The sequence below is a fragment of the Salvelinus fontinalis genome, chromosome 39 (genome assembly GCF_029448725.1).
Source record: "Salvelinus fontinalis isolate EN_2023a chromosome 39, ASM2944872v1, whole genome shotgun sequence".
Taxonomy (NCBI): domain Eukaryota; kingdom Metazoa; phylum Chordata; class Actinopteri; order Salmoniformes; family Salmonidae; genus Salvelinus; species Salvelinus fontinalis.
In genome coordinates this window covers 12,658,868-12,674,525 of record NC_074703.1, presented here as the reverse complement: position 1 = coordinate 12,674,525, position 15,658 = coordinate 12,658,868, and the positions used below count along the sequence as shown (strand labels likewise).

Genomic DNA, 15,658 nt, shown 5'->3' with positions numbered 1-15,658 from the left:
GGACAGGCCAGAGTGCACTGTGTCATTACACCAGTAAAATTGCTCCCAAATTAAGAGTTATTACGCCCTGTGAGTCGGTCACAGGCATCGTAACACCAGCCGTGGGCAGGGAGAGCGAGGATTTGGTGAGTAGATACAACCCCAAGCAAGTGCATACACGTACATGCACATGTCCATTAGCCATACTGCATATTTGTTGCGGAGCTTGAAAGATAATGATGAATTAACATTAACACTATAGCTGTAGAAGAGAAGAAATGAAATTAAAATGTTATCATAAGTTGAGGTTCAATCAAATGTAATTTAATTAGACCTCGTTGTCAAATGTAAAAAAAATAACAATAATATTTCACATATTTACAAAGAGTTATGGTATGATACTTAAATGATTATACTAAACTGGTCAAGGAATTTATAAGATGCATTACTGAAGAAATCAAGTCGTATTTTTCAGTAGCTAATAATCAGAGCAATTTTTTGTTGTTGCATTTTTAGTTTATTCTGGGTACTACTTAAGCAATAAGGCCCGGGGGGTTGTGGTATATGGCCAATATACCATGGCTAAGGGCTGTTCTTACACACAACGCAACATGGAGTGCCTGGATACAGCCCTTAGCCGTGATATATTGGCCATATATCACAAACCCCCGAGGAGCCTTATTCAGTGGTATAAAGTACTTAAGTAAAAATACTTTAAAGTACTACTTAAGTAGTTTTTTTGGGGTATCTGTACTTTACTATTTATATTTTTGACAAATTTTACTTCACTACATTCCTAAAGAAATGAATGTACTTTTTACTCCATACATTTTCCCTGAAATCCAAAAGTACTCGTTACATTTTGAATGCTTAGCAGGACAGAAAATGGTCCAATTTGCACACTTGGTCATCCCTGGTCATCCCTACAGACCTCTGATCTGGCGGACTCTAGGCACAACTCCTTGTTCTTACCTCATTTCAACAGCAGAGAGATCCAGCCAAGTTTATTTCACATTTTTATTGTTCATGTTACATGACATTGAAACAGCTTCTCTGATACAAAAATCCCCTTTGTTCAGGCAAATATACAATTTGAATGTTAGTTGATCCACAGGAAGCAGACACTGAACGGCAGGACACCGGTGCTGACCCAGTGCTTCTTTCAGGCCAGGTTACAGATAAGGCAGATGGTTTTGGGGTAGAACATTACTTAAATCCTCTGGCATGAAGCATACTTTACGTTGTCAAACGCATGACACGCAGTTTGCATGCCAGTGTTTGGTCATTTAACGTATATTAAAGTCAGCTGTCGTGACTACAGCATGTCCTGCTACGACAGTCTAAAGTATGCTTCATAACAGAGGGTGAGGACATTGTACCTGAGTGATATTGAGGGCAGCGCTGAAAGATCCCCTCCCCAACCCTATTCTTGAGTGTCTGAGACCCCAACATCTGTGGTCTCCGCTCTGGTCCTTCATTGGGAGAGAAAAAAAACGAGCCCCTTATAAACGTTAAGAAACAAATGAGAAAATCACTGTATGACGGTCTTACATCTGGTGCCGTGCCTGACCCTAAGGTTTGCTCCCTAGATGAACTGAAGTTTGCAATTATTAAGGCAAAGATTGGTTTCTGCATTCTCACACAATAGTAAGGTTTTTGTCAATACACTTCATGAAATGTATCTTCACATGCAGTAACTGAGGCTCAGGAGGAATTTCAGCAAAGACCCAGCAGCCCCTATCGATGCGGTCTGCATCTAAAATGTGACTGTTGGGTGGTTCTTACTAGAAGCATGTGATCTGAACGTCATTGATCTTTTGATAGCGCACCCACCTGCATGGCATGAATCAAATACTTCAGCTCAACATAGGCAATATCTACCTAAGTCTCGCAAGACATCAACACTGAGATTCTACTTGGACCCTGCAGCCACTGTAGGACTGAGGCATCAGACAACATTACCGACAAACCATTCATTAATTCAAGGTCTAGGTACTCCAGATATGTAACTATAAAGAAACGAAAAGGGATAGAGATTTTTTACAAATGTACAAGCTTCCATAAAAGAAATATCATCATAGCGCAAAATCAAAAACATTGAATACTAAAATAACAGTCAGATTGTAGAAGACTTCGGGTAAAATCCTTACAACCGCCCACACACATAATTCAGTGAGTGCACCATAAAATACGATTATTTACAAAGCATATACAAGTTGTCAGAAAAGACCATGTTTGTAATCCAAAACATACACATAACATACCATTTCATTTGAAATATCAATTTGTTTCATGCATATATAGATCCACAAAGGATCTGTAAATGTTGTCCATTCTGGCGGGATCCATTCGGAACACATATCTGCTTTAATACCTTAGAAAACAGGTATTCTATGCTTTGAATGCAAACTGCTAATGTAGCCACCTACTGACAAATGTTTTTTCAGCACAGCAATATTTTGAAATTCATTTATCGTGGTGTTAATGAATTAATTAGGGCATTTTAAGAAATGATGGTCTGTTGAAATGATGTAAATTACAGTAACAATAGTCACAATTACAGTAATAAACACATACTGTTTATGTTAACTCTACTATCAGCAGCAATCTGCCATAAACAAATCGCTGGTAACAACGTCACCAAATGACAAGCCCGCTAAGTAACAGTGGATGCATTTAATTTCTCTAATCTTCTCCACCTCTGACATTATGACCCATATTGAACTTAAAGGGGCAATCAGCAGTTGAAGAAATAACAAAGTGTAGCCCCCGCTGTTCCATAAAAATCTGAAGGATGAGATATACGGATGCAAGTACTGACCTTCCATATCAAAATTATGGCTTTAACCATGTTTTGAGGCTATATATTGTTTACATTTACGTTGTTTACAAACATTGGAGTAAACTAATCATATATTTTGGGATCTGATGGGGTACGACGGTTAAACTAAGCTCTTGAGGCATTTATAAGTTATATTTTTCAAGAATCAATGGGTACAAATCATTAATTTATAAGTAAAAAAAATGTAGCAACTGCAGATTTCCCCTTTAAGATGTGAACTGCAAACACAGATAAAACAATGTATCTTGTGTCTCAGAAACAGCACAGTCTGGAGGTCCAATCCATTGCTTATTTTACCCAGAATATTTTTTCCCACAATTGAATTTTGTCACAAGATATTGTTTTACACACTGGGATAGAATAAAAACATTCTCATGGGTTATAGGATCGCTGTGCCAAGTCAAATAGATAAATATACCTGTATGGTATACTGCCAGTAGACCTTCTTTAACTCTCATAGAGTTCTGTTGTTGTTCCTCTTCACTGAAACTAGCATTCACTAGTTGTATTTCATAGCACAGTTTACTTCACATGAAGTTTAGGAAGAGATGGAGTTACAAGTTGAAAATCATCTCAAGCCAACAACATGAGCTCATCTCCTGGTAATGTTCGCTGCAATTGACCCAAGGGCTCTGTAGCGTGACACATTGGACAAGAGTGAACAAGAAGGCAAAGAAAGAAACACGTAAACTGTCATTCAGTAGATCAGTAGACCATTGGCCAAGTACCGATACATTCAAAACTCGGCAACATTCAAATCTCTGCGACAATAACACTGAATGTAGTCTCTTGTTTGAAGCTCAGTCTACACGGCTGTTTCAAAATGGCTGACAGTGTGTGTTGATCATCGCGTTAAGTGTTGATTGGGAGAATGGACATGACTGAAAATTTTGACTTGGTGTATGTGTCTGTCAATGTGTATGATTGCTAACGTCTGACCTCATGATTGCTGTCAAGGGATGTTTGAGAGCAACACACTGGCCACTGAGAAATATGTGTGTGCACATAAACTGTGGTGACTTGACTGATTGTAAAAGTATAAAATACAATATAAACTACTTTACCAAATTATGGTTTACAAATATCCCTCAGAACAACTTTTTCCAGGCTCTAGCTCGGAAAAAGATACTACACCTGTCATATGTACCGTTACATCGACTTTGCTTACTCCCCCTAGGTGTACAAAAATATATTTTGACAGTAAGCAAAATAGCTCCAATTAGTGTAGATGGCGTGCTGTATGTGTGTGTTTTTTGTGTGTGTCTGGCTGTGTTAAAAATACATAAAAACTTGAAACATATGCTAAAAGTGCTCTTTGTTTTTGAACCCTTGTCCCACCTCTCTCTCTCTCTCTCTCTAATCTTCAAGTGTGCAGAGCCCATGGCCCTGAAGCCACGCCTGCAGTCACAACCAGCTCCAATAGTGGCAGCTCTCAGATCAGCTCTCGTTCTCTTTGGGTTCTCTTGACAGTTTAATGGTTGAGGTCCCTGCTCGTATTTTTCCTTCGCTCAGGTAATATCACAGAGTAGGGTTGATGGGCTATCTAGACAACTACGGCAGGGCGCGCAGCAACAGCCACAGCGTCTGCTGTCTTTTCTCCCGTTTCTGACCGTCCTTCTTGATTACTTTGTGTCCTTTCGGCGAGTCCCTGTTGTGGAGGATTCTATAGAACTAAACCATCCAACAACAACAAGAAAGAAAAAGAATAACAAACTTAAAAGAGTCTGTTTAAGTCGTAGAACGTAGTCCCCTCCAGTAATACTTTGTGGAAAGGGGTGGGGGTTGAGAAAAGCGAACCGCCCTTTTACAGTACGCTGATGTACTCAGTCTGTGGGTGATGTGTGGGGGCGCCCCCGGGCCCCGTGACCTTACCCCCAAGGCACAGTCAGGGGAGGGGGTTTGAGGTGAGAGGGGGTTGAGGTAAGGGGGGTCCTCTTAGTGACCACCGCCGGAGCCGGGAGGGTTGTGGATCCAGTCCATCACGATGAGCGACAGGCTGCTAAACATGAAGATGATGCCCACCACCAGGAAAATGGCCGCCTGAAAGACATCAGGAAAAAGAATAACGACACTGTGAGAGGAGGTTGTGTGAAGTGTTCATATCTGTACATTCAGTGCAATCATTTTTTGGCAAGATTCTCAGTGGGCCTCTGGGAAACCCTGTTTTGGGGGACTGCTGTAACTCTGTAAATCAGGGTTGTTGTGGATGGGGGTCTGTTCTAATAACAGCTATGGTGTGTCTGTGTGGACATGTTGATGGGTGCTAATTTCGACAGGCTGTATCATGTGTGTGTCATATGTTGCGTGCGTCAGAGTGGCTGTTCTGTGTGTGAGTCACCGTATGTGATTTTGAGTTGAGTGTTTGTGTGCGTGTGTTCGTGCACCATCGTTTCCTGCACACTTACCGAGATCTTCTGCACGGAGCGCATCGGCACGGACTTGACCAGGCGTAGATAGAAGGCAGCAGGGAGGATGAAGATGAGCATGGTGGCTGCAGAGGAGCCTGTCAGAGGGGAAACAGTAAGAAGACCACCATCAGTCGTTTAGTCTTTTCTGTCTAAACAAATGTCCTCACTTAGACAGAACTAGCCTTAGGAGGTGCGGGCGTTTGAGCCAGCCCAGCACTAACACACCTCATTCAACGAAATACCTCCACATCAAGACATCCATCAGTGTTAGTGCTTAGTGGGAACAAAAGCCTGCACACCCCGTAGCTCTCCAGGAATGGATTGGGGACCACTGCTGTGGTTGAGGACTCACCGATGAAGCCGAAGATGTCTCTGATGGTGGGGACGAAGATGACCAGCAGGTTGTTGAACAGGAGGATGAAGGCGGCGATGAGCATGTGACGCACCCAGCTGAACTCCCGTTGGCTGAACAGCATGGTATTGATGGAGGAACGGATCTGCAACACAAACCTCTTTATAACGTCTGATCAACCGCGACATACTGACGATCAGTTGACAATTAGGATACCACTTGTGAAGTGTTTTTTTATGTACTGATTAATACAGCACTTTTTTGTCCTTTTTTCTCTTATACACACACACACATACACACAAACGCACACACACACAAACAATTACACACACACACAGTCAAATTCAAGGGAGAGTAGGTAACAATATCGTCAGTCACGTCTGCAAACTAGTCTAAGCCCACAGGCCAATTCCCACAGTTGGCTGCTGACTGAAGTGTGTCAACTGCAGCAGCTGAGAGTCTAAGTGGGCAGCCAGGCAGAGAGGCGGGGAAGGAGGCCACCAGCTATGAGGCTGAGAGCTGCACAGCTCAAGGCATTGAGTTAAAGACTTCACTGGGTGAGAGGTCACGGGTATCAGGTGAAAAGGAACTGTTATGTGCCAGCCGGCCACAGGGGGAAAGGTTGAGGAGGCGGGGCTTAACGCGCCATTCAAAAGGCAGAGGATTAACTCCGGGAGAGCCACCTGCAACGGAACCCTGGGATTGCATCAGCCGAGGGCCAGAGAAGGCGGGACTGAAGGCAGCAGGATAGGCGTGTTCTGCCCCCAGGCAACGCTTGTCACTTAAAAATGTCCCTTTTTTCCCTTTACTGAAAGGGAAAAATTTGTTCATTTGTTCTTTTCACTAATGATACCTTTCCTATGTAAACATTTAGAGAGCAGAAAGACGAGACGCTTGGCTGGTTCATGTTTCAATCTAAATACTTGTTTGGTGAGGGTTGATGGCGCGCTGCTCTCTTGAGTTGTGGATCTAAAGCCAAAATGGCCGACACTGACACCTTGCTGAAAGAATGAAGGAGTGGCAGAGATTTACACCCTTATTATTTTAAGGGAGTGGCAGTAACCCTGCAAGGCAAAATTACCCCCCCTATTGATAATAAACAATCCCCTCTCCCAGCAGTCATGGCATAATTGGGCCGGTGAAAACCTGGAGCCTGGGCGTGACATTCCTACCCACCTGGACGCCAAGGCTCTGAACTATTCAGCGCCCAACAGAGATCCTGCGCAGGGCCTTTGGAGTGCACCATGCAATATTTGCCTGCATCTCCCTCCCTCCACCCGCTATGACAGCTCCCACTGGGGTGAGATATGTGGCAAAGCGCCACCGCTGCTAAGGTACCTGGGTCTACCAGGCCAGCCAAAAGCTAGCAACATGGCCCAAAACCAGGGAGCCAACTGGGCTCCAACCAAGTGAAAGATGCTGCAACCTTTTCAGATACAGCTAGATATATGGCATAGTATTACTACGCCTTGGTTTGCCCCTGCTTTTTTCATAGGGGAGGAAGACATTAAAAAGGGAAGAGCAAAAAGGTAAATCCAAGATTAAGAGAAACAATCACACCATAAAGTCAGGAATAAGATAGACAGGTTTTAACTTGAGATTTTTGAAATCCTCAATTGACTGACCATCAGAAATAAAACACATTTTAATCCCTTTTCCACCACATTTAACAAGCCTATTCAACCACTGTCAAAGACAGGTGACAGGGTTCACTTTGTAAAGCCAGTCAAATGATCCTGAAAATATTTTATCACAGCAATAACAAGGGCAGATATATAATTAACTCACTAACTATAAGCTTATTTTCCATGAAGTCACTGTGAAAAGACAGCATGCATGGCAGGCTACTTTTGGTAACAGCCAACTGGGCATTGTGCTTGTGCACCACAGGATTTGCCTTCTCTGACCTGCCCTCTAGTGGAAAACCTAACAACCCCATCACAAGAGTACCATCACTACTAGGCCAATGTAACCATCATAACTGACTGCAACACAAACATAATCCCATCTTATTACAGAGCCATAAGCAGCAGAAAAGACCAAGGTTAATAGTTAGAAGGCTATTTCCTGCGTTTATATTTCTCAGACAAGTGGCCCCACTGCTTTATTTAGAAAGAAAAGGTCAACCGCCTTGACATGAGGCCATAGAATATCACAATATAACAGATCATCTCACACCAACATTCACAAACAATGTTGTAGGTCCATTAAAATGACTCATGAAAACAGGAATCCTTACACTTAAGAACAAGTGACTTTTTAAACATCAAAATGAACAGTTGACTTGAAGTAATGTCATTATTTGTGTTCCTGTTATTGAGGAGCCATGAAACAAAGAGAGCATGGGAACTAGACAAGACTGCCTACCACATCTAAACAATGTTTCATTAAAACCTGCTGGTTCGTGACCAAGTATCTTTACTGTTGCCTTTAAGTTCTTTACTGTTTGAGCCCACTCTTTCACCTCGCCTCCCCTCTCCCCTCCTACACAAGTCCAGCCCTCCTGCTTGTAATAAAGGACATAGTGCTTGAGAGACAAAGCACACGTTAATCTGACTGCTGAAGGCCTCTCTGCCAAATGAAGGGCAAAGGACTCTCAAGGGAAGATCTCAAATGTCACGTCTCGTGATTCAGAGGGCTGGACACCTGGCAACGTGATGCCAGCATGACTGGTTACTTTCATCTCACCTCTCCTATGTCTCCACAACTATATCCTCAAGCTTGTGCGGTGAACTGAACTCACTGCGCTGTAAATGCTGAGGTGCACGTGATGCTTTGTTGAAGCCTGAGCAGCAGTCAAGGGGGGGGGAAATCAATGGTTTGATGCTGGGTTATCTAGGCCATGACTAACGTGTTTGGAAAAGATGCCATGCATATGCTATGCCCCACAGTTTTTCAGGTGTAACAGACCAGTAACTAATGGCTACAGAGAACAAGGCAGCACATCAACATGATTGTGTCCAAACATGTATTCGACATGCTGTACTTGCTTTATGTTCACATCGCCTCCCTTCATTTCTGTGCTTGACTACGGCCTGCTCAAGGAGCCTTTCTGCTATGGGAGAGGCTGTACAGACACACCTGGTGCCCTCTGATTCAGAATAGTTGGGTTAAATGCGTTAGACACATTTCAGTTGAATGCATTCAGTTGTACAACTGACTAGGTAACCCCCTTTCCCTTTCCCTAATGGATGATGTACACTACATGGTCAAAAGTATGTGGACACCCCTTCAAATGAGTAGATTCAGGTAATTCAGCCACATCCATTGTTGATGGGTGTATAAAATCGAGCACACAGCCATGCAATCTCCATAGACAAACATTGGCAGTAGAATGGCCCGTACTGAAGAGCTCAGTGACTTTCGACGTGGCACCTTCAAAGGATGCCACCTTTCCAATAAGTTAGTTCGTCAAATTTCTGCCCTGCTAGAGCTGCCCCGGTCAATTGTAAGTGCTGTTATTGTAAAGTGGAAACGTCTAGGAGCAACAACAGCTCAGCCGAGAAGTGGTAGGCCACACAAGCTCACAAAATGTGACCACAGAATGCTGAAGCGCGTAGCGCGTAAAAATCGTCTGTCCTCGGTTGCAACACTCAATACCGAGTTCCAAACTGACTCTGGAAGCAACTTCAGCACAAGAACTGTACGTTGGGAGCTTCATGAAATGGGTTTCCATGGCCGAGCAGCTGCACACAAGCCTAAGACCACCATGCGCAATGCCAAGCGTTAACTGGAGTGGTGTAAAGCTCGCTGCCATTGGACTCTGGAGCAGTGGAAATGCATTCTCTAGAGTGATGAATCAGGCTTCACCATCTGGCAGTCCGATGGACGAATCTGGGAAATCTTAACGCTACAGCATACAATGACATTCTAGACGATTCTGTGCTTCCAACTTTGTTGCAACAGTTTGGGGAAGGCCCTTTCCTATTTCAGCATGACAATGGCCCCATGCACAAAGCGAGGTCCATACAGAAATGGTTTGTTGAGATTGGTGTGGAAGAACTTGACTGGCCTGCAGACAGCCCTGACCTCAACCCCATCAAACACCTTTGGGATGAATTGGAACGCAGACTGCAAGTCAGGCCTAATCGCCCAACATCAGTGCCCAACATCCCTAATGCTCTCGTGGCTGAATTGAAGCAAGTCCCCGCAGCAATGTTCCAACATCTAGTGGAAAGCCTTCCCAGCAGAGCAGAGGCTGTTACAGCAGCAAAGGGGGGACGAACACATTATTAATGCCCATGATTTTGGAATGAGATGTTCGACGAGAAGGTGTCCACATACTTTTGGTCATGAAGTGTATGTGACGCAGCTGAGAGTCATGTCGAGACAAAGGGGTTTGGTTCAGTTAGTCGTCCTGATAAGCCTCTCCCAGATAGGTAATGCTGGCTACCTGGCAACAGCAGCAGCATGGCACTAGTTAAAACCTGTTAAAGAACGTGATGATTATGTCGATGGGTGAGGGAGAAATAACTTGTCTTATTGTTCACCATCTCCAATTTGTTCCATCCAACTTGATTTTATTCCGAGTAGGATAGAAGCCTAGACAATAAATAACTTGTAATGTTTGTAGTAACCATCTGGATACAATCTACTGCTCAATGGGGAGAGTTTGCGCTGCAAGCAGGCAACACAACAACACAGGGAACAGTGTCCTTCGCTCCCACTTGCCACAGTAAGGAAAGGGTAGCTAGATAGCGTAGCCAATAACAGACCATTGTGATAGCTGAAGCACATTTATTGTAGTTTTCACCAAAAATATACAACTCCTGCATTAACATCTAACGTTATATTAAAAAACATATATATACTCTGATAAAAACAAAATTATTTAAACTTCGGCAGACAAGTTTCAAATTCTCGCTGAAGTTTCTAGCCATAAGAATAAACTAGGTAGCTGTGAAGGGCTCATTGGGACTGACTGAACCCAGTACGTTCGTCTCTACTCGACTCTCAGTGCGCAAGAAACGTAATTAATTTGGGCACTAGGCGTGTCCGTATATCCTCCCTTCTGACACTGCATTTTGGTGTCAGCTGCAGTAGTCAGTGAGTGCATTGTCTCTCCCTTCCTCCCTCTGTCTTTCTCTCTCCCTCCCTCTCTCTAAGGGGGAGGTCACAGTGGGGTTTTTTCCACTGTCTGCTCAGGGCTTATCTCCTGTAAACTTCCACTGGGACTGTGAGATTCACTTGCACATTCCCATGACCAAAGAAGCGTTCACTCCCACAGTGAGAGAGCTGGTGAGTTTGTGAGTTTCTGTGTGTGTGTGTGTGTGTGTGTGAGATAGTGTGTCTGTGTGCGTGTAAGAGTGTGGGAGTATCAGTATAGCCCACAGACAAGGTGTGTGTGTGTGTGTGTGTGTACCACTGCAGCCCACAGACAAAACGGATACTCCCCCCACCTCTCTTTCTCTCTCCAAGCAGGGATTGACTAGAGCCATGGGGCTGACAGTTCTCCCATACCCTCTGCTGGTGGCTCAGTGTAACAACACCACCAACACATACTCCATTTACCCATCCACCCTAAAACTGTCCCTCCCATCACAAGAACCCATCTCCCAACTCCTGCAAGCTACAATGACTGAAGGTAAACAGTGGAATTGTGGTGCCGTTCCCTTGTATAGCACTTTAATCGCTTGGAGAAAAACACATTCCCTAAATCTAATCTATTATTACCATCTTAATGTTCCTTGGGTCAACTAAGTCCTTTGAGAGGATCCATTCTAATGGGCACTGCTAATAATATTACATAATAACCAGTGGAACAGAAACACAGTATCAGACCTGAACTGATGCTACAAACCAAGGCTAAACTGTACAAACCAAGGCTAAACTGTACAAACCAAGGCTAAACTGTACAAACCAAGGCTAAACTGTACAAACCAAGGCTAAACTGTACAAACCAAGGCTAAACTGTACAAACCAAGGCTAAACTGTACAAACCAAGGCTAAACTGTACAAACCAAGGCTAAACTGTACAAACCAAGGCTAAACTGCAGCTTACACTTTAACAAAATAAGGACGGTAGCAAGTGACTTTACGGTATTTATTTGCTAGGACAGCCTGTGGTGACAATGTGCAACTTAGAGCAGAGTGGGAAAAGAGAGACAGGGGAGTTGTGAACATTACACTGTGTTCCTTGGCAGCCAGGCTAAAGAGCTTGTGACGAACAAGACGTCTATTGTACCACTGCTTTTCACATTGACATTTTAGTCATTTATCAGACGCTGTTATACAGAGAGACTTACAGTAGTGAGTGAATACATTTCCGTGCTTTCACATGCTGTGTCTATTGATGTGTGTCCATCTATGTGTCTCCCAGAAGGAAGAGACTGAATATGTCTGGCATCATGTGAGGAGCAGTGTAGGGGTGTAATTGTTTCAAAGCTGTGTGTGCGTGTGCGTGTTAATTTGTGTTTATGCTTGTATTTGTGTGTCTAAAGTATGATTGGAGGAGGGACAGAGTGCTCTTGTAAGGAAGCTTACGACAGACAAACAGAGCTTGGAAAACATGGGCTGGTTCTCATTTGGGACCTGGGGAGTTGGATTGACAGGATAGCTGAAAGTCTAATAATGAGTCAGCTAACATCACATCAGAAGAGTATGTGCTTTACCAAGTTCAGCAAGAAAACCAGCCGTGTCAACACATCCACTCACTCACTCAGCCAATACAGAAAGAGACCCTCATGTTGGTATTAAAATAAATTAAAATGACCTGGGTGTTGAGCAGCGTGTGAATGTGTCTGCATAAATTGTAGGTGTGAGAATGTGTGCATATGTTTTGTGTATGTGGGTGTGTGTGTGTGTCTGTGTGCATGCATGCGTGTGCGAGTCTCTGCTTGTGTGTGTGGATGTGCATGTGTGTGTGTGTCTGCGTGCGTTTGAGCAGATGCCTCGTTGTACTTACAGGGAACAGGACAATGGGGACAGTCAGGGTGACAGCGGTCAGGACAGCCAGACGGACCAGCAGGAGCATGGTGTCAAACTTATACACCTTGGTGAATGTGTGGAGCAACTCTGCCTCCACGTTTTCTGTGTTCAGGAGAAAGAAGGAATACAAGCTGTCAGAGAAATACCAATACAAAAGCCTGAACTGGGTGTGAGAGAGAGATATGGTAAACAAACACACAATGGTTATAGTAGCTTACTAGTGTATATTAATACATACTACTGGCTCTTTTTCAAACATTTCACTTATAAAATGAACATATAACGCCAATAAAAGCAGAAACAAAGTAATAAAATTGCTGTAAATGTATCTTACCGTAGAAAGTGAGGTAGCCGAACAGCGCTGAAAGCATGTACATGACCAGCATGGCCAGAATGGACAGGTTGGACACGTTCTGCATCTTTCTACGGGAGCGACTGGGGAAAACGCAAGTTGAGATGTGAGATGTATGGAGAAAATGTACCACAGCAATTTATTTGAGCGTCTATGCAAACGTGTCTTTTGTAATTCACTTGGATGCACTTACTCTTTGAGTTCACTGTAGATGGGTAGAATTTCAGGGTGGCACACAAAGGAGAAGGCCAGGATGGGAACAGTGTAAGCAGTCTGAAATGACAGGAGAAGAGATTGTGGATGAAACACAGGCCCAGATACACACTCACAGCAGCTAACTATGTTTGGTTTGATTTCATGTACGTTAAGAATTGCGTTCTTCTAAACGTTGATTAATCACGTTTTTGGAATGTTTTTCAGAGGATATTGTTTCCAAAACACAGAATTATGACATGAAGCATCCCGACTCACCACATATACACACACACACGTATGCACACACCCCACCCACATACAGTAGCTCCACACCTCACTTACTCACCTGAGAGTTGAACACAAAGTACTTGGGCGTGCACATCTCCTCCACGTCGTCGGGGTGTGGTTCGAAGCGGACCCCTGAGGTGTGGTGGCCGTCCAGGTAGGAGGCGGGGGACATGTCAGCTCTGGAAAATTCCATGAGGACGGTGCCGTTGTGCAGGGCGTGTGGCCCCAGGGCTGTTCCATTCATACTGTGGTTGGCATGATGGTACATGAAGGGCATCGGGCAGGGGAGGTTGTACTTCTTATAGATCAGCTGAGGGGTAAAGAGGGAACAGAGGGGTGAGATGGGGACAGAGAGATGAGGACAGAGTGGTGAGATGGGGACATAGAGATGAGGACAGAGTGGTGAGATGGGGACAGAGGGGTAAAGAGGGGGGAGAGGAGTGACATGGGGACAGAGTGGTGAGATGGGGACAGATAGGGTAAAGAGGGGACAGAGGGGTGAGATGGGGACAGAGGGGGGAGAGGAGTGAGATGGGGACAAAGGGGTGAGATGGGGACGATTAGCAAACATAGAAATGCATTATATTACATTGGCAGCATTCCATAACATTGCAGAGCAATGAGTTCCTTCCAACCTGTAATCTTTCATTCTGTCTTCAAAGAAACAGACGCTGAACGCTAAACTATGTACTTTCAGGGTTACTAACTACATAGGATGCCTCTCCGATAGCTACTATAGTATAAACCCTGTAAAGCTGAGTGTGGCCGCAAGCACAGATCTATTTCATTAATGATGATACAGACTGTATCAGGGTTTAATATGATACAGCACTAGAGAGCAAGTGGGCCAAAGTGGAGTTTAAGATATCAATAGAAGGCTATTGATAAACTCATCTCTAATCTCATGTACGGTAACTAACCAGCTGAACTCCACACCAGGCATATTCTAAATGTTACTAGGAACTACCATGGCATGCAAATCACCCACATTGCCTGTGAGAGCAAAGCCAGCATTGGCATAATACCCTACAAACTGTCAGGATGACATTTAAGGAGGATAAAGTAGGTACGATCAAGACGCCGTGTGCCAAGAATACAAAAGCAATGTAGGCGAAATGTACTATTTTGGCAACAAGTATAGTGGGGCAAAAAAGTATTTAGTCAGCCACCAATTGTGCAAGTTCTCCCACTTAAAAAGATGAGAGAGGCCTGTAATTTTCATCATAGGTACACTTCAACTATGACCGACAAAATGAGAGAAAAAAATCCAGAAGATCACATTGTAGGATTTTTTATTACTTTATTTGCAAATTATGGTGGAAAATAAGTATTTGGTCACCTACAAACAAGCAAGATTTCTGGCTCTCACAGACCTGTAACTTCTTCTTTAAGAGGCTCCTCTGTCCTCCACTCGTTACCTGTATTAATGGCACCTGTTTGAACTTGTTATCAGTATAAAAGACACCTGTCCACAACCTCAAACAGCCACACTCCAAACTCCACTATGGCCAAGACCAAAGAGCTGTCAAAGGACACCAGAAACAAAATTGTAGACCTGCACCAGGCTGGGAAGACTGAATCTGCAATAGGTAAGCAGCTTGGTTTGAAGAAATCAACTGTGGGAGCAATTATTAGGAAATGGAAGACATACAAGACCCCTGATAATCTCCCTCGATCTGGGGCTCCACGCAAGATCTCACCCCGTGGGGTCAAAATGATCACAAGAACGGTGAGCAAAAATCCCAGAACCACACGGGGGGACCTAGTGAATGACCTACAGAGAGCTGGGACCAAAGTAACAAAGCCTACCATCAGTAACACACTACGCCGTACGCCGCCAGGGACTCAAATCCTGCAGTGCCAGACGTGTCCCCCTGCTTAAGCCAGTACATGTCCAGGCCCGTCTGAAGTTTGCTAGAGAGCATTTGGATGATCCAGGAGAAGATTGGGAGAATGTCATATGGTCAGATGAAACCAAAATATAACTTTTTGGTAAAAACTCAACTTGTCGTGTTTGGAGGACAAAGAATGCTGAGTTGCATCCAAAGAACACCATACCTACTGTGAAGCATGGGGGTGGAAACATCATGCTTTGGGGCTGTTTTTCTGCAAAGGGACCAGGATGACTGATCCGTGTAAAGGAAAGAATGAATGGGGCCATGTATCGTGAGATTTTGAGTGAAAACCTCCTTCCATCAGCAAGGGCATTGAAGATGAAACGTGGCTGGGTCTTTCAGCAACACACCGCCCGGGCAACGAAGGAGTGGCTTCGTAAGAAGCATTTCAAGGTCCTGGAGTGGCCTAGCCAGTCTCCA

The 15,658-nt window shown here is 44.0% G+C and overlaps 1 protein-coding gene across 2 annotated transcripts in view; it reads right to left on the bottom strand.

The window, feature by feature from the left end:
- Window positions 1-982: 982 nt before the first annotated feature.
- LOC129838476 (sodium-coupled neutral amino acid transporter 4-like) overlaps window positions 983-15,658 on the bottom strand; it is a 41,838-nt gene continuing 27,162 nt past the window's right edge. For both annotated transcript variants that reach the window (XM_055905459.1, XM_055905458.1), the window contains exons 10-16: window positions 13,402-13,653; window positions 13,054-13,133; window positions 12,843-12,943; window positions 12,486-12,610; window positions 5,582-5,726; window positions 5,227-5,324; window positions 983-4,861 (exon numbers count right to left, since the gene is read on the bottom strand). In XM_055905459.1, coding sequence (XP_055761434.1) covers window positions 4,757-4,861; window positions 5,227-5,324; window positions 5,582-5,726; window positions 12,486-12,610; window positions 12,843-12,943; window positions 13,054-13,133; window positions 13,402-13,653 — 906 coding nt within the window. In that variant the 3' untranslated portion in view covers window positions 983-4,756. The remainder of the gene's footprint in view (window positions 4,862-5,226; window positions 5,325-5,581; window positions 5,727-12,485; window positions 12,611-12,842; window positions 12,944-13,053; window positions 13,134-13,401; window positions 13,654-15,658) is intronic.